At 39.8% G+C, this 26823-nt stretch overlaps 4 protein-coding genes across 5 annotated transcripts; 2 read left to right on the plus strand and 2 right to left on the minus strand.

The window, feature by feature from the left end:
• The first annotated feature begins 120 nt into the window (after positions 1-120).
• Positions 121-14577, plus strand: LOC143213429 (lymphokine-activated killer T-cell-originated protein kinase). Its single transcript, XM_076433284.1, has 6 exons — positions 121-355; positions 431-676; positions 744-1037; positions 1110-1337; positions 1509-1660; positions 14539-14577. The coding sequence occupies exons 1-6, from the start codon at positions 232-234 to the stop codon at positions 14560-14562; spliced, it is 1068 nt and encodes a 355-aa protein (XP_076289399.1). The 5' UTR covers positions 121-231; the 3' UTR covers positions 14563-14577.
• Positions 1667-8900, plus strand: LOC143213356 (condensin-2 complex subunit D3). Of its 2 annotated transcripts, none has more exons than XM_076433125.1 (2): positions 1667-7107; positions 7215-7354. In XM_076433125.1, exon 1 carries the CDS (start codon positions 3548-3550, stop codon positions 7100-7102), a length of 3555 nt encoding a protein of 1184 aa, XP_076289240.1. In that variant the 5' UTR covers positions 1667-3547; the 3' UTR covers positions 7103-7107; positions 7215-7354. The 2 variants fall into 2 exon arrangements, with proteins under 2 accessions (XP_076289240.1, XP_076289230.1); XM_076433115.1 differs by having other exon boundaries at positions 1962-7092; positions 7215-8900.
• LOC143213464 (syntaxin-1A) lies at positions 1705-9660 on the minus strand. Its single transcript, XM_076433361.1, has 9 exons — positions 8807-9660; positions 8074-8169; positions 7882-7975; positions 7741-7815; positions 2458-2655; positions 2323-2396; positions 2124-2261; positions 1941-2051; positions 1705-1845 (listed from the first exon to the last, which is right to left on the minus strand). Exons 1-9 carry the CDS (start codon positions 8837-8839, stop codon positions 1771-1773), a joined length of 894 nt encoding a protein of 297 aa, XP_076289476.1. The 5' UTR covers positions 8840-9660; the 3' UTR covers positions 1705-1770.
• On the minus strand, positions 9815-26152 carry LOC143213460 (uncharacterized). The gene is made up of 8 exons (XM_076433353.1): positions 25803-26152; positions 23042-23152; positions 21186-21284; positions 14952-15050; positions 14776-14874; positions 11718-11915; positions 11491-11586; positions 9815-10939 (listed from the first exon to the last, which is right to left on the minus strand). Exons 1-8 carry the CDS (start codon positions 25812-25814, stop codon positions 10742-10744), a joined length of 912 nt encoding a protein of 303 aa, XP_076289468.1. The 5' UTR covers positions 25815-26152; the 3' UTR covers positions 9815-10741.
• Positions 26153-26823: the final 671 nt, after the last annotated feature.

The following is a 26823-nucleotide window of genomic DNA, read 5'->3' on the forward strand; positions in this document are numbered from 1 at the left end:
ATATACAATTACTTTATAATTAATATTTATAATGCATATATAAAAATCAGACAAGGTTTTAACGTGGTTTTAACATTAAAAAATACGTCGATCGAGGCTTTTTGAATTTCGTGCCCGTCAAGTTGGCAGTCCTAAAGCGTCATACGGCAAGGAAATTTGAAATAACGGACGAAGAGAGATCGCGTTCGCGGTATTGTCAAATTGGATTGCTCTGCTAACAGTTTAAATACAATGGCCGAGTTCAAGACACCGACGATGAAGAGATACAAAAGTAGACTTCAGGACAATCCGGAACTACAGACGCCCATTAAAATACCGGCATCGCCATTCTTAGAACAGATAGGTTATGGATGTGGTAAAGAAATTTTTCTGTTTACGAGTGGAGTAACAATTATAAACATTGTTTTGCTGAGAAAAAATGCGCTTTCAGGTGTTAGCGTGTTTTCTTTGGAAAGATCACCGAAAGTAGGTTTCGTTCGATCACCATGGGCAATAAAAAAAAGAAATCGGAAGGTCCACGAAGACAAAAAGTACGATGAACGTATTCGATTTGAGGCAGAGGTGCTTCGCAAATTAAGTCATCCGAACATCGTTGGTTTTCGAGCATTCACCGAAGTTTCGAACGGCAAACAAATCGATCCATGCCTGGCAATGGAGAAATTAGATGCTTCTTTAGGTATCAAAATGATTTACCACTTATTTTTATCAATTGCAAAGCGTATTAATTGATCCCATATTTTTAGGAGATAAAATAGAACAGAAACTCGATGCTGGCGAGGACCAGTTTCCAGCTAAAGACATTATGAAAATAACATATGAAATTGCCAAAGGACTCCAATACTTGCATCACACTGCACACATTTTACATGGCGATATGAAGAGCTATAATGTGTTGGTTTCTGCAGATTACAGTAGAGTTAAACTTTGTGACTTTGGAGTATCTGTACCTCTCACGGAATCTTTAGAAATGGATACTTCAAAGGAGGAGTTTATATACGTGGGAACTGAGAGTTGGACCTGCCCTGAAATAATACATGGTTGTATATATTGATGTAGATACCAGTAGTTAGTAATTGCAATCTGTATTAAATATATATTTTATTTTTCAGAGGGTGGACCAGTCACAAACAAGGCAGACATTTGGGCATGTGGCCTGGTTGTTTGGGAAATGATATCTCTGTCGGTACCTCATTTAGAAAATATTGATATCGATGAGTATTGTGCTGATGATTCAATGACAGACACAAGCATGGACAGCAGTATGACAGCTGCAAAATATGATGAGAGCATGGATGACAGTATCGTTTTCCTTAAAGAAATCGAGAATGTAAAATTTGGTAGGTCCTTATATATAGTAATATATACAATATAGGGTGACTTATTTGAAATTTTAAACTTAATTATCTATTAAACTACTTTGTAAAACTTCGAATGAGACACTCGGTATTTGAAGACACTTTTAAAAAGTAAGTTCATCAAATAAAATGTATTAATAATCACACACACAGGTACACGTCCTCCATTACCTGCTATTCAACTTGGAAAAGAATATGATCATGTGCTTGAACTATTCTTTGCTTGCACTGCCACGGATTATAAAGTTAGACCAAGTGCAATAGGTCTTGTTAAATACTTTGAAAACTACATATACAAAGGCAAGGTGTGATAAAGGATTTTACAGTTGTTATGTATAGGTATTACGTATTATTGACTACAGATATTTTTATTCTGCGAACGATATTGCAATGGTGGTATTTTTTTACTTTTATACTAATTACATAAAATAAATACTAGTAACAGAATGATAATTATTATACTGATGACCAGACAAATTTTAAGCTTTCTCTGAAAAGAAACAATTTGTTTTTAATTACATATATATATATATATATATATATTTTTTTTTAAATACGATATTTGTAAATTCGTAATTTCAATACCCTTCTATATCTGCGACTACGTTTTTCGGATTTCTTGAGATCTATACGACCACTGACAACATTACTTGCAGTTCTCCCAGCAAAATATTCTACACTATTCAATTGTTCACTCTGTCATGGAAGATTAAAGTTCAAAGTTACATTTGCTCAAGATTCATTAAGCCATACACTTTTTACGCTTACCTGTTTGTCGACTAGAAATGCCATTTCAGTAAACATATCTCTAACTTCTGTAATAGATTTTTCTAACTTCATTATATCTTTGTGCCTACTTTGTATGTCTGCTAATTGTTGCTTAGCAATTCTGGTATCCTCTAAAATCTATCAGTACAGACAAGTTACATCTTGTTTATTTACAACTAAAAACAGTAGCGACACTTACATTATCAATGAATAAACCGTTCTCTCGAGATTCAAGTAAATTGTCCAATTCCTCACTTGTTATTTGCTTTCTGACTGAAAATTCAAATAGAAATAGAAAATAATTCGAAACATTTCAAAAGATGTATATACATACTTAACGTCTTTTGTTGCTGTAAAAGTGAACGGCATTTTGCATGGTATCTCAGCATGCACATGTTATACTCTTCCATAATATTTGAAAACAGTCTTATCATCGTTGTGTATTGTAATGCTTTAATTCGTAAATGCGCGGGTCCGTCGATGACATTTGACAAATTTGAACTATCGTGAGCAGTGATATCTTTTCCCAACTCTATAAAAAAGAATTAAAATACATATTTATCTGTTTAACATGGTGTGATTCAACAAAAAAATATGAAATACAATTTTTTCGTTTTTCTCAAAAAGAAAACCTCGCATGAAGGAATATCATTCTATATATATGTATACATATTTTGGACTATTAGTTATTTTTTAGAGAACTACACTTTTCTCGATTCTACCATAAATATTGGGACACCTTGTACATAGTTCCCACATAGTTTGTAATACGCAGATCAGAATTAACATTTCCTGTCTAAAATAGGACAGAGTATTTATTCTTTGAACAATTCAATTTCCTTGATCCCACGTGACCCGATGCTTCGCGTCAAATGATTTTGCCCGCCTAAATGTGCTATGTAAACTTCATCGAAATGTTTTCTAAATACGTAACATGCTTTGATTGTGATTTTTTTGTAAACATGCGTAATTCGTTATAGCATTAATTGCTTGGTGAAATCGATAGATTGTTCACGTGATTTTTATCAGCATGTGCATGAAAGTATAATACTGAAATGCATATTTTAGATATTGTATATATATATGTTTACAATGCCGTAGGTTGCGTATTGCGGCGAATCTAATTGGTCAGTAAGTTTCCCGCCTTTGAATGGACGCCAGAGTCCTTTATAGAACTTTTTGTATTTCCAGCGAAATGTCCCGCGATAAATATTCGACAAAGTTTTCTGTTTATACACACCATAATGGAATTCTAAGGTCATTATCGATACGCATTCAGAAAATGATAACCTGAGGCCACAAGTTTCCTTTATCGAACGATAAGTTAAGGTTATGTTTACATTCGCAAGATATATTTGAACGAAATTGATAATAATTGTAGCATTCGTTTTAAAATGATTTAAATCGGGCACAGTCGTCACACCATGGAGTCTTTGAAAATATTTGACGAATTTAAATTCAGTGATCTGAACGAAGACTGGATTCAATCCGTTTGGGATAGAGAATTTATGATTTACAATGAACCACCTGATGAGTACCTCATGTTCTTGGAAAGTGAAGATATGAGACTGCTTTTACACGATTCCTGCAGCACTGTGAAAGAATGGTTAACCATAGGCAAAGACCAGAACGATCCCGAACAATGTTCGGAGATCTCCTGGAACACGTTGATCATAATGGATATAAAAGTGCGCGCTTTGTTAGCTATATTGGGTTACATAATGCAGAGCGGTCAAGGTAAAGAAGCTGACGATGATTCCAGACAAGCCTGTCTTTATGCGACTAATTTATATTTTATACTTTTGGCAATTCCTGGTAGTAGCGCTTTCAATGTGTTTCATCCAAACTTGTATCAACGTGCTATCGAAACACTCAAAATAAACTCTAGGCAATTGCAGCCACTTGTCAAGAAACGCTCGAAACCAGTGAGCTTAGATGATTTTAACATAACAGATGAGATAGCAAATGATAATATTATTCTTTCACCAAACGAAAAAGAAACATTGACCAGAAATTTAAATATAATTCTTTGTAGTTTGATAACAATGATTAAATCATTCTGGTTTAAGGACCATGTGCAATCGTTAGACATTACTGTTCATGGATTGCTCGAAGTTACAAAAGTAGAAAATGATTGCACAGATCCTTATTGTTCCAACAGGCAGAATGGCACTATAGAAGTATCATTGATAGGAAATGCTTATGCAGCATTACAAGAACTGTGTGATAATAAGCATGGACCTGTTAAGATTACTATAACAATCATAGCAAAGTATATTTTACCTCGTTTACTATGTAATTCGATGGACATACAATCGAGGTTTATTACAAATGTACGCGAATGTACCATAAATTTTTTAAAAGTTCTATTAGATCAACATGAGAAAGACGCAAAAGTCGCAACTATTACATTAATACAGCATTTGATGCTGAATTGTCCAGATAGACTCGAAGCGCGTCAGAAGCAAGCTGCTGTACTAATCAAATTCTTTGGAATATGTAAGCAGAACGTCATCATTGAAGCCTTTAGAAATGTAATACTGTTAACGCATCACAATAAAATACCTCTAAGGATATTTGCTCAAGAGATAATTGGCAAATTATTGATGGAATCTTTTTTGGTTGACTGCAATTTGACCAATAGTTTGAAAGCTACAGCTAAAAGAGTGTTTGTTGCTGTTCTATTAAGTAGATGCATGGATTGCTCCAGTATGGTGAGAGGAAAAGCTATGGCAATAATCGCAGAATTTACGGAGTTCAACCATGAGTCAGATAAGGTAATATTTAAAACAATTTTCGAAGAATCTGAGCCTGAAAAAACATTTCTCACATTGGAAGGTATAAAAGATGCTTTAACCGAAGATGTGGATCTGCTACCAGGTTCAAATGTTTTATTATCTATGCTAACACAACGAATCGAAGATGAGAGAGCAATGATAAGAAAGAGCACATTACAGATTTTTAAGAATTTAGTCTTACTATATCCAAATTTGATGAACGAAACGCTATCTGTGATTAGCCGCCGTTGCAGAGACCCAACGCTAACCGTGCGTCGATATGCTGTACAAGTTTTGTCTCAGCTATTAGAAAAGTTCCCTGACAATTCGCAACTTCTGGATGAATGGGTGCAAACTGTTATTCCCCAGATATTCGATATCGAGATCAAAGTACAAGAAAGGGTGCTAGAATACTTACAAGAGTTAATGCTGAACAGGATAATATTGTCTTCTAAAAATACTAACAATGTAGCTAACAATTTACCATGGAAAATCTTAAATACACTGACCAACTTGAAAATGCGACGGCATTTATCGAAAGCTTGTAACTTGTGGGTGAAGAATGGTACTATCACTATTTCTGTGATAAAGAGTATACAGTCACATATTGGGACGACCAATAACATAGGTGCTTGGATTTTGCTAGCCGCGTTAGCTGAAAATAGTCAGCTACCAAATATGAGCAAATACATTTCAAATTACAAGGAAATCTTCGAAGAGAATAATTTTTGTACCAGTTTGGTGCTGCAAGTTTTGAAGCATTCTTGGAAGTCCTTAGACAATGAAGTTTTAGAAGGTCTTCACGTGTACCTGTACCAATGCTTGCAGCAGTTCAAAATCAATTATGGTTTGATCAGCATTTCCTTGGACATTATACACAACATAATACAATTTCTGAATCCTGATATAGGTAGCACTTTGCTGAAGTCTAATATGCTGAACTTGATCAAACTATCCGAGACAGAGATCACAAAAATTTTTAAAAATGAGAACGAGGCTATAGAAGCAGCACCATACTATTTAAAAGCTATGTTCACTTTGGGATACGCTACAATTTTATGCACTCATAAAATTTCACCGTTAACGTTACGAATTCTGCAAGGAATTTTGTTAGAGTGGGATGCACTGCCAGAAGCTATAAAGGAGATACAGGAATTACAAGCATCAGCAGTTGTCATTCTTGGTCAGCAGGCAATAAGGGATATGGAGGTCGCAAAAGAAGTGGTTCCAATATTCGGCAAACTGATGAGACAAGAAACAAACTTGAGTTCTGTTTTTCAAATTGCTATCAAAATAAATACTGCAAAAGCTTTGGCTGATATTTGTGTTAGGTTCACCGCACTGGTTGAACCTTATTTATCAGACATGTGTGTCAGTATGAAGGACTCGAGTCCGCAAGTCAGAGAAGCTATCATGGTAATATTCATTCAACTTCTTCTTGAAGACTACATCAAAATTAAGGGCCCGTTTTTCTATCACATATTGACGATGTTGTCCGACCCGGACAATATGATACGTGAGCTGACGATCTTTCTGATAGAAGAGAGATTGTTAACGAAAAACAAAACTTTGATATCTCAACAATTTTTACAAAGCATATATCATTATAATAATTTTCAATCGCAGCTCAAAATTTGTGATCAAAGAATGCGCGAGAATGAGAGAAAAGCGTTGACGCTTCCTGGGAAAATAAACGAAGAGAAACGAAGAACGATATACGACTTCATGCTGGATCATTTGGATCCTCCAGGAAAGATAAAGTTGCTTGTAAAAGTAACTGGTCAAATACTCGGCGGAGCTTGCGACGATTTATTCGACGTTAAGAAAGAGGAAGGAGCATACGTTTTAAAGGATGCCTTATATATTATTAGCAATGAGCGTTTGAGACCAACGTCCTTAAACAAACAGACTGACGATGATCAACAGGAAGCTGAAGATTCAGTGGTCCAGCCGATCACACCTGCCACCAGTGCAACAACTATTATCGTCGAGGGAATGAAGAGACATGGTTTAGAAGTTCTGTTACCTGTGTTAATACGGCTAAGGACAAAGTTATCTCTTTTGAAATCTCCACTGGAGAACGAAGTGAAGAGGCTTTTAGTTAAAACCTTTTCGGAGTATAACAAGGACCAACTGTTTAATGTATTCAGTGAATATCCAAACTTGGAGAAAGAAGTGGAGCAGTTCAAGAGGTGTGTTTAAGAATGGTTAGTAATTAGAGATGTGCGAGAACCCAACATTTTCAGGTTCTCGCACACCTCTACTAGCAATAACTAGTACCTTATTAAATGTTACTAATTGTGTCTCGTTCCAGGCAAGTGGAAGAAATTGGTTGTGAAGAAGAGAACTCCAGCGAAGAAGGAAGTTCACCATCTGACACGGCAAACCAGATTGGATCTTCCAAGACATCACATCAAAGGACTTGTAACTTAAGTCCCACAATTCAGTTCGAACGTATTTCACTCTCTCAACATTTAAATATGAATAGTCCAGCAACTAGCCCTTGTCATCTTTCAACAAATAATGCTTCAGAATGGCGCACCGTTACATCAACGCCAATTTTACGACCATGTTCACCTTCAGAGCCTGGTCCTAGCACTGGTACATCGAAATCGTACAGGTGCTTCGAGGACGAATTCAACAACATAATCGACCACGTTTCAAAGGCGAGAAAGATAGACGTACAACGTAAAATGACAGAAAGAAACATTTCTCAACTTCACGATGATAGTGAGTCTGACTAGGATATATATATAGATAAAACAAATATCTTTTACTTATTTACTTTTATTTACGCTGCAATTAATAGGTAGAAAAAAGAAAGAAAAGGGATTACCTACCTCTTAGCTTTTGTTGTATACGAAACGATGTTTGCGATATGCTATACGTACGAACTTCCAGTTCTTTTTGTATATCTGAAACACACAAGCAATTAGCTAGCAGTTAGCAGATAGGCACAACATTTGATATTTGTCACTTACCCTTATTCGTATGCGACAATACGTTATTGTATAGATCCTTTACAATAGCTGTGTTCTCGCTAATTAGTCGAATCAGTCCACGAATTTCTTCGACCTGTATTAATATGATTTATATGTCTACTGCCAATATAATAGTCTGTGATATTTGAACGGTGACTTAATTAATATCAGTGTACCTATGTGAATACGTACTTCATCCAGAACTTGCTTGAGTTTCTTATTTTGGGATATTTGGATGTGTACATCTTGTATAAACCTTTTACCAAATGCAGTGCTGTTAGTTTGACACTAAAGAAAAGTAAAAGGACATGTTACAAAGTACGTCTGCTATTTTAATTGAACAATTAAACGGTCAGAACAGTATTCGAAAGTGAAAGAAGATTTTTGATGTTACATTTCTGCAGTTGATTCTATGGTAGTAACTAGCTAGGCTACACACAGGATAGATCTCTATCCGAATCTCTCTAATAAACATTCATTTGTAAAAGACATCGCTTAAGCAACAAACTATTGTAAATACATCTTCATAAAAAAATATTCGATGCTTATTTCATTGAACAACTGTCGTCGATACGTGTGGGAGGGAAATAACTTTGTTTGCTCTAAAACATTTTGAGCAGATAACAGTGGGGAAAGCAGATAAAATTGGGAAATCACAGAACCGTTTTATTTCAGAAACATTACTGTTCGTTACTTAAGTGATGTTTTTTTCGTTAGAGTTAATTCTGTTATATTCTACGAAGTTTAAGCTTTATAATTCATGCAGATAGGTAGGACTTTGCAGAAGCAAATATAATTAGGAGGTGCCTTTAAAACGATTGGTGCGTTTTGAATGAATTTTCTAACATGTACTACTGTCAACGTTAACGTCACAGTGTTGCCGATAATTGTCACTCTCGTGTCTCCTGAAGAATGGAATACTAACGGCAAGTAGTTCTGGCATTCGATCACGGACCATGATGATATTCCTTGAGAATCACCGTCTCACTGATCGTTCTTTGAATCTGGCTCACGAAGTATGTGTGCTCTGTTATCTACCTTATCAGTGCAGAAGCGATAATTGATAAAATTCATCGTGGTGTTGGCATTGTGGACTTCTAATTGATACCGTTCAATTGGTGAGGAGCAGAACCAGAAACGTTTGACACACTTCCTAGCTAAACCGTATTACTTCAACCAGAAGAAGCTTTGCATCTGCAAATGGAAATAGGAAATAGGCACTTAGCAGCTGGGGTACAAGGACGAGTTTACCATGAATTATACACCTTTGACTTGTTCTCTTAGCCTTTCTTCTTGTTACCGCCAGTAGTATATTTTTCCTGTCGTTAAAGGCACCGACGATTCCTTTTCTTTTTGTTCGGATGTTTTTACGGCATAACATGACTGTTACTTTTTTATGACAACATTAGCATGTGCAGAGTGCGCATATATGCGCGTGTAAATTACGTTGGTGCACCGATATTACTCACAACTGAATGAGTACGAAATTAGAAATCGGCGGCTAGGAACATCGATGTTTTTCGTTTGCAAGGGAGATATTTTAAAGTTGTTTTCTTTTGAGTTTGTATATGTAATAAAATATAATATTTATTGTCATATGTGTAGCCGTTTGTAGAATGACAAATACGTTTAAACAGAAATCGTTTTATGTATAATTATAATTTCACGATAAGCGCGCAGCTGAAACACGAAAGTCCAACCAATATTTGACCCATTCTGTGATATCACACAAAGCGAAACTGTTCGATATTTATATATGAAAAACATAGATTTATGTGTTACCACGTGTTTCATGCTGTGCAGAATTTACTAGAGTGTAAAAAGAAAGAATCTTTCCTAATTAGTAAGTTAATTATATACGTTTCATATGAGAGGGCATATTTTGGGAAAACAGTAAAGGTATTTATTACATTGTAAATTAACACCAAACAAACAGTTATAAAATATCTCATTAATGTTACATCCAAATAAAACGATTCAATATTTTGTAGATATGTTATGGTTTAAGAACTAAACACTTGTTTACAGTTATTTTCTTTACAATTTCACGTGTGCGTTAACAATAACATATACTATATAAATCAACAGGAAGAAAGAGACGTTCAACTATAAAGTTCGTCAATTTTGTATACTCCAAGGCAAATCAATCAGTCTTATATATTTGGAACATAAACAATTGCATTAAATCCATGAACGTTGAGGATCTTGTGACTACTCCACACACTACGATCTCTTGTAACTAAATTCTACTAAATTATTATGTAAATTCTATTGTAAAAACGATCCCGATGCATAACACGGTACATCGAAAGAGTTAAGGTTTCCAAAGTTCATGTAAGAATATATATACAACAAGAGAATACATTTAAAATATATATTTTACACTATAGGATGGTACTTTGTATATTTCTAACTGTATATACACCGGATAAGTAGCTAACAGTTTTAACTCTCAGCTGGTATAACAGGAATATTGTAATATAGCATATATTGTTATTGTTTGAAAAGTTCCTTTCAGAATAAGAGTGACGAACAAGGTCTCACTGTAGTCCTAGCAAACCAGCTAAAAGTTAAGGCAATGATAGAATATCTGACCACACTTTTGTGCAGTGTGACAGAAAGACCAACATCTTGTTTACGTTTCATTTCTGTAACGTGTTATGAAATACAGTAAGATTGCACTTGTTTCATTCTATTTATAAATTATCGAATATAGTACATTCAACATGTAACTTGTATATATATTTGTATATATTACATTCTCTTTAGAAATACTGTGTCTCCTTTGCTGGCATATACATTCTCCACTGTTAACTTTCCTGTATTAACATCTATCATTATTGGACGGATAATCGAACTGCTAAGACGACCCGGTCCGTGTCCTAACTTTATCCTTTAAATAATTCGCCACCTGCGTCTGCGAATGCCTAACTGCCAACTGGAGAGGTGTAACACCCTCTTGGTTGACAAGTAGAGGGTCCGCTCCTGCTCCCACCAGTTGCCTCGCCACTGTCATTTGTCCTGTTAAGGCTGCTGCGTGAAGCGCGCTTTCACCGTTCTAGAACATAACAGGCTGTTACGTAACTGAAATTGTTTACTATTTTATGGGTAGCGAAGCTACAGCGTCGCTCGCTGGTACATCTCACATAGGGTGTCCATAAAATCTTTGTACATACACTTTTGTTCTACGCATTGTTTTCTATCTTAATGATCTTAGAAATGGTGCTCTTCCACACTTCATAAATCTGTTAACACTTTACACTTTATCTACCGGATAATTATAGAATAGTCCCAAATAGACAATGCGTTAACGTTACTTTCACCCCCAGGAGAAGATGAAGGTTACAACTCACACGGTTGCCTTCTTCAAGGCGCAAGGGCTGTTTGCAGTACAACCACTATCTTATCTTTCCTCTCTCTCCTGTTGGCTTCTATTTTCGTAAGCCCCAAAATTTTTTCACAGAGTCTACACTTCGTGTCTAAAGTAGCTAGTGATTGAGATAACCCAGATGTTAACGCTTTACCACTTCAGAAGCGTCCGTTCGTTTATAGACTTCTTCCACAAGGAGACACTAACTCGAATCGTTTCAAGTCTATTCTCTAACTTACTGGAAGAATCCCTAGCGATGGACGGTACTTGAGGAGTTCCCCAACCACGGCAGTGTGTCCTTTATGAGCCGCCTTGAAGAGCGGGGTTGCTCCATCCTAGAAAAGAAATTGTAATTAACACTCCTTTCAAGAGAGAGAGAGAGAAAGAGAGTGGCCGTTCTCCCTGGAATCGGCCCGATAACGGAATCCAGATTCCTGCCTGTTCCCTGATCATTCCCGAGACTTACGTGTCTGGTGGCATCGACCTTCGCGCCAGCTTTCAGAAGCCTTCTCACGACGTGATCGTGTCCCATTTGTGCTCCTATCCATAAAGGCGTGGCACCGTCTGTTCGACCCGCGTCCGTCTTCGCCCCGTGTTCCAGCAGAATCTCCAGGATGCGCACGTGGCCGTTCTGAGCCGCGATGAAGAGCGCTGTGGCACCATCCTGGCAAATCGAACAAACTTTGATTAACAAAACCCGTTTACTTTCTGGGAATCCCCTGGACCAGTCATTTCTGTCATAAACGCATAAAATCTGCGTGAATTGACCTTGCTGTTCTTTTCAGGTCTCTCTGTGTGTGATTAAAATTTAATTCCAGTTGTCACATCATGTAACACTTTATCTACCGGAAGTCTAACAATAGGATTTTCAACAATAATTATCCTGTGCCAAATGGAAGTTTAGGAAGAATGTCACTATTGAGGAGAAACTCTGGAAGGGTTTAGATCCTAGCATTTTCCAAGGCTCCGCAGAAGCCTGATCAATTGCGTTGCCAGCGATCTTGCGGGAAATCGTGGAATGCGCTAGCGAAGGAGCTTCCAAGTGCAGCTAAGTCAACGATAAAGGAGAGAAAGTGCTAACGCGTGTCTCGAATATCCCTGAAAGGAGTAGCGAGTCCAGGGCGACTCGAACTGGACCCGGTCGTCGGGGACCCGCACTTTCACTGGCCGTTCTTGCCTCGGAGGTTCGACGAAAAACTATTCGTCCCGATGCACCTTCCTTTATTGGTTGCGTTTCCTTCTGACCAAGCAGAGATTGGTAACATCCTGGCAGCGGGGGTACGCGTTCCACGGAGTCCCGGTGTTCCACGAACCGTGTCCGGCCAGGAGACATAATACCTATCCATTACAAACCGCAGAAATTCTATAACGGCGATCAACCTGTCCATCTAGCCGCGACTAAAGTCGCGTCGCGGTCACGCGATTTTTCTCGAACCGATCCGATCGAACTTGTTGACCATCGGAAGGGATTGTAAAACATTATTTGAACATGCCGCTGATCGATTTACACCGCGATCGACAGATCTGGGTCGAACAATTATTCTTCACGTTGAGAAATTCAAATGGAATCTGGCTTTGATGTATTTATGACAGGAACGAGAGTAGATCAAACCGTAAAACATTAAAAACATTTAAAGAATTTGAATGGTATTGTTCTGATGTTACTGAAATTATTAAGGAAATTCAATATTTTCCATTTAAGATCAGAATAATTCGATTTGTGTGGTGTAATCTATAAAGAATGTCTTTATGAGAGTATACGAGATGTTTTCCCAAGATCATTATGTTACCAGTTTGCTATGAATTGAAACACGGTGGACGCCTATTGCGACCATTACCGTGTCTCCTTTGAAAGACGCGTTTACAGATGTCTACGATGGCAGAGCGCGATTGGGATCAACGAGAACGTTTGACAAACGGGCGACTAGAATAGCGCGGATCGAACAATGCACCAACTTTTCCACAGGTACAAAGTAAACGATCCCATTCTTCGGGACATGCCCGGTATTAGAATAGAAGGACACGCGTCCACGGCATTGAAATAGAAAGATTGTGACAGCGCGGCAGCGTGTTGCTCTCTTTGTCAATCACCTGCGAGAGGACTGCCGTCACGGTAACCCGTCCCGCGACACACTTGCGATAACGTGGAACAAATTCGAAAGGTGTATGCGTGACGCGCAATAAAATGTGAAATTCATGGGCCGTACGGGACTCGAGGCTCGCGTGCACGCGGAACTCGCCGAGAATGTGACATTTAAATGCCGATTGTGCGCCGCTAATTATTCGGGGGTCGTACGTGGCCGGCATTTAAAGCGACCGGCCCGTTTCGTTTCGAGTTTTCGACCGAATTATATCGGCCCTGTGGTTTCGCCAATCGGGCGTTAATCTTCCGACAAGGAATCGAGAGAGATTCCTTCTTTTACAGAACTGGTTTATATATGAACTAATCAATGTCCACGAAATATACTGGGTGGACCACGAAGCGTGATCAACTTGGATTATTCTGCTGTTAGTAGTTCGTAGTTCGATCGGAAGACTTTTTAGCTAAAAAATAAATTTAAAAAAAATACCACCTTTTTTAAAACGGACTAAAAAGTATAAAATAATTTTCCTAGCCCCATACAGATTCCTAACCCCGTACAGATAGTTCTGAAAATTTGTGATTGTGGATTTTTAATAGCTATGAAGATACTTGTAAGATTTAAAACGAAAAACTCGTGGGACGATTTAAAACGTGGGATTTAGAATCAATTTCCGCATATGCAACTTCATAATTTCAATAATTGTAAAATGGAAAACATAATGGTAGGTTTAGTGTTCAAAGTTGGGTGTAGGAAAATTGTAGAAAACGGTTGACAATAAATTGGGTATAATTATCTTAACACTAATTGTAAGTCTACCATTGCCGGTCAAATGACCGGTCTTACATTTTCAATTTTATAATTATTGAAATTATGACGTTGCTTACATGGAAAATGATTCAATAAATTTCTTTATCCAAGCGCATATTACAATAAAAATTGCACGAAATCTAAATAAATAGAGCCTTGTCATTTTTGTCAGCTAAAACACACATCAATCGCTTTCAGTGCTCGGTAGTTTTAGTGTTGAAGCTCTCCATGAACCATGTTATTTTAGCTAGAAAGATTTCCGATCGAAGCACTAACAGCAGAATAATCTAAGCTGACCACGCTTCGTGGTCCACCCTGTAATACAGTAATTATAAGATGTACATTAATGTATGGAACTCAGTAAATGACTTTTAAAACTGATTTGTATTATTTCAGCCATTTTCTCAAGCTTGCAAGTGATCCTCCATTTCTTTCACAATCGGATTCCAATTGATAGATCCAGTCGACTGCGACCTAGCGCGAGCTTGCTTAACTGCAAAAGGATAAGAAGGTCTGAGATAAGCATTCGTGCGAGTATAAATCGAGATTGGCGTCACACGGACCGACCTGGCGGATAATTGGCAGCGAGAAAAGGGCAAGAAAAGGTAGTTCAAGTCAAAGATAAGGCGTTACCTTCATGTGAGCATTCGGATTGGCGCCTCTTTCAATCAGACCCTCCACCACGTCCAGGTGACCGCACTGGCACGCGACGAAAAGTGGGGTACCGCCGTCCTGCAATCGCCCCAGAAACCGTGTAGTTTCCATTTCACGGTTCGCTGTTCATTTTTGGTTTCTATCGTGTAACTTACTATGCTGCACGAGTCCACCGTTGCCCCGTGTTCCAGAAGAAGTCCGGCGATGTCCATGTAACCACCCTGGGCGGCGAAGAACAGCGCCGTGGTGCCGGTCTGGAAACACACCAGCCAATAAAACGCTGAAATCCACCGGAGAAACGCTACAAATTTAACGGCGCGGACAGACATAAAGTCCGACACGCTGTTTTATTGCCGCCGCGTGAAAACTGGGGCGGACGAATTTATCGTGCAATTAAATCCTTGCCAAGGAGCCGCGACGCCTATTGCCTCCGGAGTCAAACGCGAAGAAACGAGCACTTTTCCCACCGGTGATTATTTACGCCTTTGATTGGAGAAGATTGTTCTACGCGATACAAACGATAGCCTTGACGCGCGTGTGTGAAAGACCCGAGCTTATTAGAAGAAACATAAACGCAATCGTTAACGAAGAAGTTACATCGGGGAACACGAACTATTAAACTTTCGATTGTGTTAATCGTTGAAAAGTGAACTGTTATTGTTCATTATTCTGACATAGCCTTTGAGAAATCTATTAGCCGGCTTTCGGTAGGCGAAGCGAGTGTTACACCTTTTTAATTAAATGACGAATGTAAGAAAGGAAGGTTCAAAGTTGTTCTCACGGGATGCAAAGTAGAAATCGCGCAGGATATCGGTGAAAACCGTGAAACGATGAATGACGATACATATTACAGCACGGAATAGTAGATTACCTATTGGTAAAGCTAAGTGCATCGTTTGCTCTACATTCTATTTGAAATGGACGCACCGTACGAGGAGCTCGCCAATTAATTCTCATCGTTCAGCGGAGAGGATGCTCCGATGGGAGGCGGGCATCGTCGATTTATAATGAACTTGTTACTTCCTGCCGCAATCCGCTTTCCAGCGCACGCTATTTTAATGCGGTACAACAGGCTCGCGTGCCACCCGCATATTCGAAATTGTTAGGAACGACCCGTGAAGTTTGGAAAATTGTTTCGACCGCTCGCCTATCACGTTCGAGAACGCCCATCTTTCAACCGTTCGCCACGAAACTGGAGAACGTTTCGCCAATTTCAGTGGAGGAAAAAGTACATTCCTACAACTACGTTACTTCGCATTCCGTCCATTTTATCGTTTTTCGATGAAAGAACATTTATCTTAATCGTTGGCTTAATGTATTCGATAAATTTATTCCTAAATCAGAACACGAATTTATAGAATGAAATATAAAGCTAGATAATAAAGCTGCTTCATTTTCAAACTATTATATGGGTTTAATTAGACCGATTGAAAGAAAAAAGAACGCTTTCGGATGCTCCTAATGAATGAACCTCGAGGATGAACAGTAATGCAAGATTGTACACTTCCTGCATTAGTAGTAAACAGAGAATGAATAATGAATGTTGTGTTTCAGGAACGGTGGACCTAGAAGAGCGAGGAAATACGGCGAACGATTGGGTAAAGCGGTTTCGAATGACTAGATCGTGGAAACAGTACATCGCGCGGTTAGATCGACCGAGTCACGAACAAAAGAGACCCGAATAGAAATCCGCGAAACTCGATACGCGGCGGTAACGACCAAAAAGTGCAATCGAACCGGTCGAAAGTCCGTTCGGCGAACGAGGCCAAACAAGCGCGGCCGGGATCAGTGTGTCACGAACGCCCACGCACGATTTTCAAACTGATACCGGACTCGCGGAGCCGAGTGTTACGGATGGTTCGCGGCGCCGAGTTTCGCAAGGCGGTCTCCGCGGATCCACGTGAGTTGTTGCACACGCCGGTGGTTGCATATTACGGCAGACGTGCCGCTGAAACGCGTTGGGAACACGCGAACGCGACGCAACCCGACTTGCTCCGCTTCGGCGACCTTGAAATGTAGGGACCACGTTGCACCGAGGCTACAGGCTGCACAATCGCGAGTGGCCCTCTACTCAGGGTGCATTCTACTGCCAGCTCACATTTGCTGAATGTTACTTCTAGACTGCGGATTTGATGCATTCGCGACAAACATTACGTAAATTGCTACAATGGTCTTGCACAGTTTTATGAAATGTCTCGGATAATTTTTATCTTTGAGATACGATAATGTGTTGTACCAGTAAGTTATTGAGTTTTAACACTAAACCTACCACGGTGAATTGACCGGTTTTATATATTTTCGAATTATCGAAATTATAAAAATCCATTTATGGAAAATAATGGAAGAAATCAGGGACCAAAAATAACAGTTATTCTAAAATTGTCCACGATAAAAATCATTGATAAAAAGTTGATTATTATTGAAATTTAAGGTATAATGTACATAAAATATAAAGAAAAAAATTCGAAGAACAAAATGATTTAAAAATATCGATTTTTATACTTTTTGGTTACAAATAGCAGTTATTAATGATAACTATTACAAATTTCCTTCATCAATAACTGCTATGAGCGATCGAAATGACTTCTCTCATTGATAACTGTTATGAGCGATCGAAATAAATTTTTCTCATCGATCACATTTACCAACAAGAGAAAAATTTTTCGGTTACTTATAATTAGACTGCGGATCTTTATGCAAAATAAAATATGTTTGCATTGACTGCAAGACACAGGAGCCAAATAAAAATTTCACTCCTCTTTTAATTATCTTATTAAGGTAAAACTAATACACTGGTGGCCTTACATCTTTTTAATACCTTCACTGTTTTAAATTGTATGTACCCATTTTTGTCATAAATGCATAAAATCCGCAGTCTATTTATAATCCTTGTTTGTAACCAATACGATTTTAGTCGATGAAATGCTTGTTATTCTATGACTCTTTTTCTTTTTGGGTATAACAGTTATGGTATGGTCCCTGGAAGAAATTTCCTTGTCCAAGCATCTATTATATCGCAAAATTACAGACGATCTCTATGAATTTAGCGTTGCCATTTTTATAAAGCATTATTTACCAGATACTTTTAATGCTAGGTAGGTTTAGTGTTAAAACGAATCGCGTGAAACGCGTGACGCTGCGTTGTAATAAACTGCGAGGTTGCTGAGTTAGAAAATAATACTGCATCCGCACTTATATTTGATACAGACGATGCGCGAAACAGTGTGCAGTTACGTGATTAAAATTTATAATGCGAAGGCATTAAGAAAAAATACGGTCGATGCATATGTACATCGAGATACGCGTTCGGGGCTTAATCATTTCAGAGTTAAATCAGATGAGCATTAACATCAAATTATACTAAGTTATATGAATATATGTACTTCTATAAGGGCGGATTAAAGCGATGCTTGAGCTCGTTCTAGAGTTGTTGGAGCTCCTGTACAAGCCGAGAATGTAACAATTTGTTCACGCGCATGGTTGAAACTTCAGAGGGGTATATCAGATTGTTTTTTCCACGAAAGGTTTCATTGAGAAGAAGTACGTACTAGCATTGGTATCGTAACAGATGTTCCGATAAGAACAGCGGGTTCCAATTACAAAAGTAAGCTTGGGAGAAGATGAGGAACGATGTATTCGTGATGGTGTCATTTTCGAAACGCTGTCTAGACGTTATATAGCACCGCGTATGGAAAATATTCGTATGTAGGCCAGGCTTTTTAGAAACTCTAGAACCGCCGGCTAATTAACTGGCGTAAATCGTTCAGCAATTAGTCGTCGCCTGCGACTTTAGCGTATCTCGAGGACGAGAAACCGGACTACCAAAACGCTTCGATCGCTTCAATCGCCGTGATTTTTCTTCTAATTAGCTGGCTCGCGTTTTCACCTGAGAATCACGTGTCTGTGTTTCGATCCACCATGTCCAATTTCGATAGATCCCCGAAGGTTTCGCGATGAGTCGTGTACGATCGTGGAAACAGAGCGCAAAGCGTTTCTAAAAATAAATATGAAATACACCGTGGATTCTGGTGGATTTCAAGTAACGCGTTTGCTATCTTCCATCACAATCTCGCGAGACAGAACCTCGCTTATCTGTTCGGATGATCGAGCCGTGATCCGTGATCGGCGACAGACACAAAAGGAACGATCCGCCCCGTTAATCCACGGTTTCCATCGCGACTGCTTTTCATCGGACTCTCTCGACTCTCTTTCTCTGCCCCGGTAATTGAGCCTCTCTACTCAAGGATTCATTACGATGAAACGACGAAAGATCGCTGGCCAGACGGCGGCCAGATCGGAGCTGCTCGCTAATAAAAATAATTCTGGAAACTCGTGCCGCGATTGTGTAACGGGTCGACCAAGACCAGACGGTTCCGGACCCGTGTCGTTTGCGTAATTCGCGCTCTTGTCGGGCGTCATCGCTTCGATTCGATCCCGAGAACCGGAAAGAAACCTCGCTCTTTCACGGTGGTTGTTGTTAGGCTTTCGTCTCGTTTACATACTGCCCGCTAAAAATAGCAAATCGGGAAGAATAAGCGACGAATAGTCTCTTGGAATTTTGCCTCACGCTTACGTCGCTAGAGCTGTATGTATTTTCTTTTTTCTGCGAACGCGTTTCCAACATCCTTTCTTCTCTGAATCGAAGCTTTGAGCTGTTTGTAATAATTCGGCAAGAAAATGTTCCTAACGAAAATACAACGGCATTGAATGGAGAATTCACAGATATGAGAACGTTTTTAAAAATCTCATTGTTTTATAAAGAATACGGTAGAATTAGATAGAGTCACAATGAAAGACGAATTTGGTGGCGTGATGATACGCTTTATTTTAATTGTCTGATAACATTATTATCTATATGCGACTTCGTCGTTTGCGTTTATACGTAGTATCGATATGAAACAAATAAACTCTTTGGTTGAAGTTGTGCATCCTTTGTGTTGCCATTATGGGAAGGATGTGTTACCACTTTAAAAAGATCTGTTCATCTACTACCGATGCACTTCTGTTTGAAACAGCTTGGCATTACTGCAGCTCCAATGTTAACATAGTAATATTGTTTTAAAGGGCCGAGTTGGAGTTGTTGAGAAACAAAGACCGAGGAGAAAGGAAAGCCGTGGGCCGCTGATTCCAATGGGACCGATGACTCAATTAACGAATCCCGCGGCTCTTAATGGAAGTCTCGGCCGGATGTCGCCAGAAAATTGTCTGCAGACATCTTGTACACGGATTTGCATACAATACCATGACTCTCGATGGCACGGGACACCGAGGAGACGCCGCGCCGCTCCGGGCTCAGCGATAAATCCTCGACGGAGCCACTTAAAAAGGTCTACTCGACCGCTTCCTGGTGCTCGATACCGCCCATGCTTTTTCTGACTCTGCTTTGTAACCGGATAAAAGTGGTCTCCTCTCGTGTCGTTTCTAATCGCGAGAGGCTCGTGAAAACCGCGCCCTTTTCCACGGAATTCTCGGCTATCAGAATGATATCACTCGATGGAAATCGGCCTGATAAATATACACGCTGAAGCGTTATCAGTCCGTTTTCTCCACGCCAACACGGATGTGAAACGTCGTTTGCTCAACGGCTATGAATATTTAATAAAAACGGAGCGCCGAGATAATTGGTAGGCTCGAGCCACGATGCCGGGCAGACACTTCCTTGTCTTTCGGAGCAAAGAAATGCCTCGGAGATTAATAGATACGCGGACGGCAAGAAGCGGCTGCAAGGTAGATAGTGAAAGGTAACGCTCGATGAATCTGAAGCCGGCTGCTATTTATTCCAACAGTTCTTACGGAGGTTGTTTGTCACTTCGGAACGTCGAAGTTGGAAGATTAGCTCGTGTGACTTATGATGTGCTACACACTATCCATTTAGTAACGCGTATATTGCAATCCAATCGTTTCCGGTAGAAAATGTTGATAATGTATTCGTAAATCCTCGACGGAATTTTTGATTCCGGGTTTTGCAGTCGAAAGAGTCAGGTTCTTTGGTAAATATTCAATGACTTTCTCCCACCACTTAACACGTTTAACACTGTAGAATATATTTCCACCAAAAGAGGAAACATTATAAAAAATGCAGCATAGAACAAAACACGTAAGTTTGTTCAATTGTCGAGCAAAAACAACTCGGCACGGAACGTGTTAAAGACTGTATTAATCTTGAAAATGGTGTCGCGATTCAGGATTAAACCAGTTGGAGAAACAAAGGAGAGGATCCGTGTGAATTCGCGAATCTGCAACATCGGGTGGTCGCGAAACGGCGTTTCCAACGAGTGGGTAACGGGGTTGCGAGGAAGGGAGCGGGTTGCGCGCGTGCTAACGCGAGATTCATTCATTCTCCGGAGTTCATTCATGGGCCGGGTATACTACGCACGGTCAGGACTTACCAGCCTTCTGGCATTAGGATCCGCCCCTTGTTGCAGCAATTCGGTGACTGCCTCAATGTGCCCTCCGGCGGCGGCCAGTATTAAAGGAGTCGTTCCATCCTGGAAGGAAAAAACAGGTCAACGAACCGAGTCTGGAAGGCAGGCTGACAATCGATGCCCGATCGCGTCCGTAGAACTAGGGGCCGTCTATTTTTCCACCGCGTAATAAATCGAAACGCTTCTCAACGAACAGGTCACCCACCGCGAAACTCAGATTCTGGGCTCTAGGTTTCTATAAAAAGTCTCTCCGAAGAAAATGCCTTCTGAATCACGCACGACTGAAATTTTCTGAACATGTTTTGCTTCGTTCTTTAGCTGACCCTCTAGTGTATAGTCTGTTTAAACAATTTTTGATCGCGCTAGAGGAGATCTATCGTGTTATAATTTGTTCTACGAAAGAATACAGTTAGTCATATGAACCACTTCTATGTTGCAAGTCATAAAAATTCAAGAAACATAACCAGGTTAATGATAATTTAATCCATTAAGCTTCGAATATCCTGCAGCTTCGATGATACCGCGTGAAGAGGAGTCGAGAGGATGGTTCCTTATTGATTTAAAGGGATGCTGGTTTCGCGCGGAGGTCGTTAAGCGTGCAATTAGCCGTTGTAAATCTGTCGCGTAATCCAGCCGATCTCCGACAATGGGATCGGCGTCTCCGTTGAATACTGTCGCGGTCTTCTCTTTCATAATTTGGTGGAATCACGTCATCGCTGCATCCGCGGTTTCCACGTAATCACAGGGCAATTGTTGGGCGGGTCCCTGAATCGTCGCAATTACCCGACTCGCTACCATACAAGTAGACCGGCTACTTAACGGTGTGATTAATACGCGTGATCGTTTTCGAATTACCGTAGGGAAGCGTTGGGGAGAGGCTGTTTGCTCTAAAAATAACCGGTAGTTGGGTCAATCGAATTCGAAATTGCCTTCGAACGCTGCTGTCCACACGCGGGGCCGAAGTGGAGCAACTGCGTGTTTCCACGGTGATCTAATGAACCACTTTCGCGACGAGAAGCAATGTTACCCGAGCTACCCGTTCTGTCAGCGTCGCGGCAGTTTGCATAATGAGTCGATTGACCCCCGAGACGATCGGCGCCTCATAAATCATTCCTTGGGGTGCATGGGACCCCGTGGTGATACGTGGGTGAAGACAGCGCTCTCCTCCGGAGCTGATCTCGTCTGAGAGGATACAGCGGTATTCAAAGAACAAAATAACAAGATGTCTGCAAATGTATTTTAAAGAGACTGTTAAGCGGTTCTTCTTGAAACTTTCAGGATAACTTTGCGATGTTCAAGGAGCATTTACCAATTTGTTGAGATACACAATCAAGTTTTGATAGCACTGCACTCCCTCGAAAGATCGCGGGTACATCCACGAACTCAAGCGTAGAGAAATCATCCGTGAAACCATAAGGTCTCAAGATATCGATTAGGACCAAGTGTCAACGAGGCGGGCGAAGATCAAACTGCCAGCGAAACTACCCGCAGATATCCGAATATCCAGTATATCAAGTAGTTGCGAAACGTTGTAAAGCTGAACACGTATCCGGGTTCTGATAAGATATTTGAATGACTGCCAGGTGCCAAGAAAAGCACCACTTAACACGCAAGCTACCCTGGCATTCAAAAGACGCTCGAATAAACGTTGGGTCGCCGTGGAACACTTGGACACTCGAGTACCCAACCTTGAACTTTCGTCGGGTTCCAGGATGGCGCCGGGAAGAGGGACAAGTATGAGATCAAACCAAGTGAATTCGCAAAGAAAAGACCATTCCAGTGATGGTCTAGCATATACAGCGATCGTACGATTTTTATACCTTGTCCTTGCAGTCGACGTGGACCCGTCCTGAATCCAGAAGAACCCGGAGACGTTTAGCGTCGCCGCGAGCTGCAGCCAAGTGCAGCTCTACGTCCCACGGAGACTCTTTCTGAAAGGAAATACAACGAACATGAACACGAGAAGATAGACAGTCGTTATCGGATTAAGTTCCTAGTTTATAGCACTTCGGCTACCGGAAGAACCTCTCCATGGCCGAAATAATTAGAACTTCTTTGACTTTAACGTTAAAACCACCAAGCAAACTGACGAATTTCAGATTTTCTCTTTACAATTCGTAAAGTTATAGAAACTTTTTGGTATACTTTACCAAATAAATAAATTCGAGTACATGTTGCTATGAAAATCCTATAAAATGTGAATCGATTCAATCCTGTTATTTTTGTAAAAAAAATATACATCGGTGTCGGTAGTAAAATTAAAATTATTGAACAAATCTATAATAAATATCTTTGAATTTTGATTTGAAAACGCTACGAACTTTCCTCTTCTTTTAAGAGATAATAAATGGCAGAGGTTCTAATCAACGTAACCACAAAATAAATCGTAAGGGATAATGCTTAAACATTGGTTGCAAGCAAACAGAATTTAATCTCGACGTAAAGGAAGGCGTAACATTCGGATTTAGTGGATTTTCAATGACTGCGCCGCTATTAGGAAAGAGCTTATCAGCCTCTAGACTCGTTTCCGATAAATGTGTTGCACGCATGCAAGGTCGTAAATAGAGTGCATCCACGCACTTTACTACTATCGATTTAGCAATCATCATCAAGCAAGGTGGACGGACTGCGCTCGACCAGAACTGAAATTTTTTTCGCGAAATTACCCAGTAGCTTCGCGATTTCACCCGTTCACGCGAGTTTTTTTTTATTTTTCATTTCTGCGATGCATACACCGGCCTTTCGAGCGCACTACTAACTATCGACGGAACTAATTGAAACCGCGCGCCGCACCGTGATCCAGGAACATGTGAAGTGTAAATGTGAATCCGTGGTCTTGTAAACGAGCGTGCACTCTGTTTCATAGTGCATGTTCTCTTTCAATTAAATCGAACGTGATCCAGAGCCACGACCTTAATTTATATACGCATCAAGTGTATCGAATGACAATACAATCACGGAGAAACGACAAAATTTCGATCCGGATCTGGAACATAAAATGGGCGAATTTTGAATGAAAGTCACGGGCAAAGTTTGAAAAGAAGAAATGGACTTTCTTTTCGTTATTCGTAGCATAAAATTGCAACGCAGTCGTCAGAGTGCAATGTCCCGCTTTTTGTTCCAGCGACGCGTGTTTGTAGGTCGTCGCGCCTCCAACACGATCGATGCGTCGACAAAACAACTGAATCTCGTACGATCTCGATTATCATTCATAATCTATGATCTGTTATGTATTGACCCCTACGTGCACAGAATATTTACTGATCAAGGTCACTCAGAACCTCCCCCACCACGTAAATTCTGCCCCCCTCCTTTTTCCCGTTTGCTTCGCCCACAGTAGTTTGAAAATTAGTACATACATACAACGAACGTGTAAATCTGTGACGTATAACAATTGCAATGTAACGATTGACCGATAGTATAACCTAATAAGTTAACACTAACCGTGCCGGCTACAATTTATTGGGTTGGCAAGAAAGTAATTTAGAAACCAATTTTTTAATTCTAACAATGAACTTTGATAAATAAGATATTTTCATTTCGTTCGATGATCTTTTGCCAAAAAGATGAAATAAGAAAATATTTTATCGATTGAAGTTCATCGCCTGAATAAAAAAATTGGGCTTTTTACCTTAAAATACCGAAATTACTTTCTTGCAACAAAATATTTATTTTTTCACCATTTTTATAACAATACGTGATTGAATAAAGAAATTAATTGAATTATTTCTGATGAAGGCATCCTCATAATTACAACAATTAAAAAATAAAAAATGTGAAACCGGTGATTTGACCGGTCGTGGTACGGTTAGCGTTAACCAACGAATGGACTCGTTACTCGTGTTTGATTTCAGTTATCGGACGGATTAGATTCAAATATCTTTCCCGCCTTTCGAATCCGTACGATTCAGTTCACGTCGACGGTTTACAAAGTCGAACAGGTGAACATCAATATGCACAATAATGCATGGAACATTGTGAGATCAACAGGACAAGGTTCTTGAAAATTGATTAGCTTCAATGACATCAGTGCTACAAAGTTTCCCTGATCTCACCTGGCTCCGTTTCACAGGCGTGAAAAAGCCACGTAACCGTCCACGGCCAACGGCGTGTTTCATTAATTATCTCATGAACGCTAACACTTGCTAATATAATCCAGAAAAGCATTCTTTTTTTTAATTTGAAAGGATAAACAACTGTTACCTCTTCTTTCAAAAAATAGACTACAATAGCTAAACTCCTTTGGAACCACAGGAACTAATGAAATAATACAAAGTAACGCATATTCCTCAAAAAAAATTATTTCGGTTTACGGAAGTAGACGGTCAAGATTTCCTGAACATGTGTCTCATTTTCGTCAACTAGGCTTTATACTTTGTAGTAAGAATTGCACTAAAATGTATGTACATTAAAACAGTACATTAAAAACTAAATTGTTCTTTTTCCTGCGTTATTTCAATCGCAGGAAATCATTCAGATCGTATGTAAATACGACAATCAAGCTGCGTGTACTTGCTGATATAGAATATATAATTGAAAACGTGGTCACGTGAAGCGGTGCTGATTGGTTTTTAAAGTTACCTTCATAGACATGATCGAGGTGCACGTGTAACGTGGTCTCAGAGTATCAGAGTCGTCTTCTCGCGATGGAAATGTCTAATACACTTAATGTCAATGTAGCAATTGCATCGCAGTGCATCGGGCATGCTTATGCTGGCATGTCGCGTGTCACCTACAATAGCAACATGTTTCTTCTGAAAAGCAGGTGCTCTGACATCGGATGACACTGTACTAATCACAGTCTGCGTTGAACGCGCGTGAACACTAACACGTTCCCTTGTGTTTACGAAACGCGAAGCTACGACATCGTAGCATCGTGATTTACCGGATGACTTCAAGTCACCGAATGCCCGATGAAACTGCTGGGCCCTGGTATAGACAAAGTCTGTCTCCATTGTCGTCCGCTTGGCGGTGCCACCTACCGACCTCCTTTTCTCACATTGATAAAATCGTTACCAATTTTTGAATGAATCCTTACGATAATAAAACGTGCACAGAATTTGACACCTGTAGCTTTTAAATCTTAGTAGACTCACTTTTAAAACCGAATAAAAGGTAGTTAAAGATATTTTACTATTTTGAAATAGTATCACAGACGAGAATACGAGTCTCAGGCGTCAGGTCTATTCCTATATCTCGTCGGTGGCAGCATGTTTTAGCATGAAACAGAACCTTTACTAGCCTGTGGCATAAATCAGAACTAGCTTCAACCGATGCTTCGTTCGATATAACTACAGGAACAATAATAATAATAATAATACAAAGTAACGCATATTCCTGAAAAAAAATAATTTCGGTTTATATTATTCCTATATCTCGTCTGTGCTGCTGCATGGTATGGTCGCTGTTTCGTGGTAAAAACGGGCTCTATCGTCGGTCTAGGAGCTGTTTCGTGCTAAGCGTGAGCGTGCCAGAAAGTGTGGTGGCAACTCAGACCCGTGCGCACCCGTGCGTGAGCACGAGCACTCTCGCCACTCTCTTATCCTCTCTGATGCATGTGCATGCACGTGTCAGTGTTCCGATTGAACCCACGGTGCATTAT

This window comes from Lasioglossum baleicum, chromosome 1 (genome assembly GCF_051020765.1).
Source record: "Lasioglossum baleicum chromosome 1, iyLasBale1, whole genome shotgun sequence".
In the NCBI taxonomy this organism is placed as follows: domain Eukaryota; kingdom Metazoa; phylum Arthropoda; class Insecta; order Hymenoptera; family Halictidae; genus Lasioglossum; species Lasioglossum baleicum.

What these genes read in the sequence shown, in the direction of transcription:
- LOC143213429 (XM_076433284.1), top strand. Translation starts at nt 232, where the DNA reads ATGGCCGAGTTCAAGACACCGACGATGAAGAGATACAAAAGTAGACTT. An exon ending in GAAATTAGATGCTTCTTTAG is followed by an intron (nt 677 to 743) that starts GTATCAAAATGA and finishes CCATATTTTTAG; the next exon opens with GAGATAAAATAGAACAGAAA. An exon ending in AATCGAGAATGTAAAATTTG is followed by an intron (nt 1,338 to 1,508) that starts GTAGGTCCTTAT and finishes TCACACACACAG; the next exon opens with GTACACGTCCTCCATTACCT.
- LOC143213356 (XM_076433115.1), top strand. Translation starts at nt 3,548, where the DNA reads ATGGAGTCTTTGAAAATATTTGACGAATTTAAATTCAGTGATCTGAAC. An exon ending in GAAGTGGAGCAGTTCAAGAG is followed by an intron (nt 7,093 to 7,214) that starts GTGTGTTTAAGA and finishes GTCTCGTTCCAG; the next exon opens with GCAAGTGGAAGAAATTGGTT.
- LOC143213464 (XM_076433361.1), bottom strand. Translation starts at nt 8,839, where the DNA reads ATGGTCCGTGATCGAATGCCAGAACTACTTGCC. An exon ending in TCAAGCAAGTTCTGGATGAA is followed by an intron (nt 7,976 to 8,073) that starts GTACGTATTCAC and finishes ATATTAATACAG; the next exon opens with GTCGAAGAAATTCGTGGACT. An exon ending in ACAGCAACAAAAGACGTTAA is followed by an intron (nt 2,397 to 2,457) that starts GTATGTATATAC and finishes TTGAATTTTCAG; the next exon opens with TCAGAAAGCAAATAACAAGT.
- LOC143213460 (XM_076433353.1), bottom strand. An exon ending in ACGTCGACTGCAAGGACAAG is followed by an intron (nt 21,285 to 23,041) that starts GTATAAAAATCG and finishes TTTTCCTTCCAG; the next exon opens with GATGGAACGACTCCTTTAAT. An exon ending in ATCCTAATGCCAGAAGGCTG is followed by an intron (nt 15,051 to 21,185) that starts GTAAGTCCTGAC and finishes GTGTGTTTCCAG; the next exon opens with ACCGGCACCACGGCGCTGTT.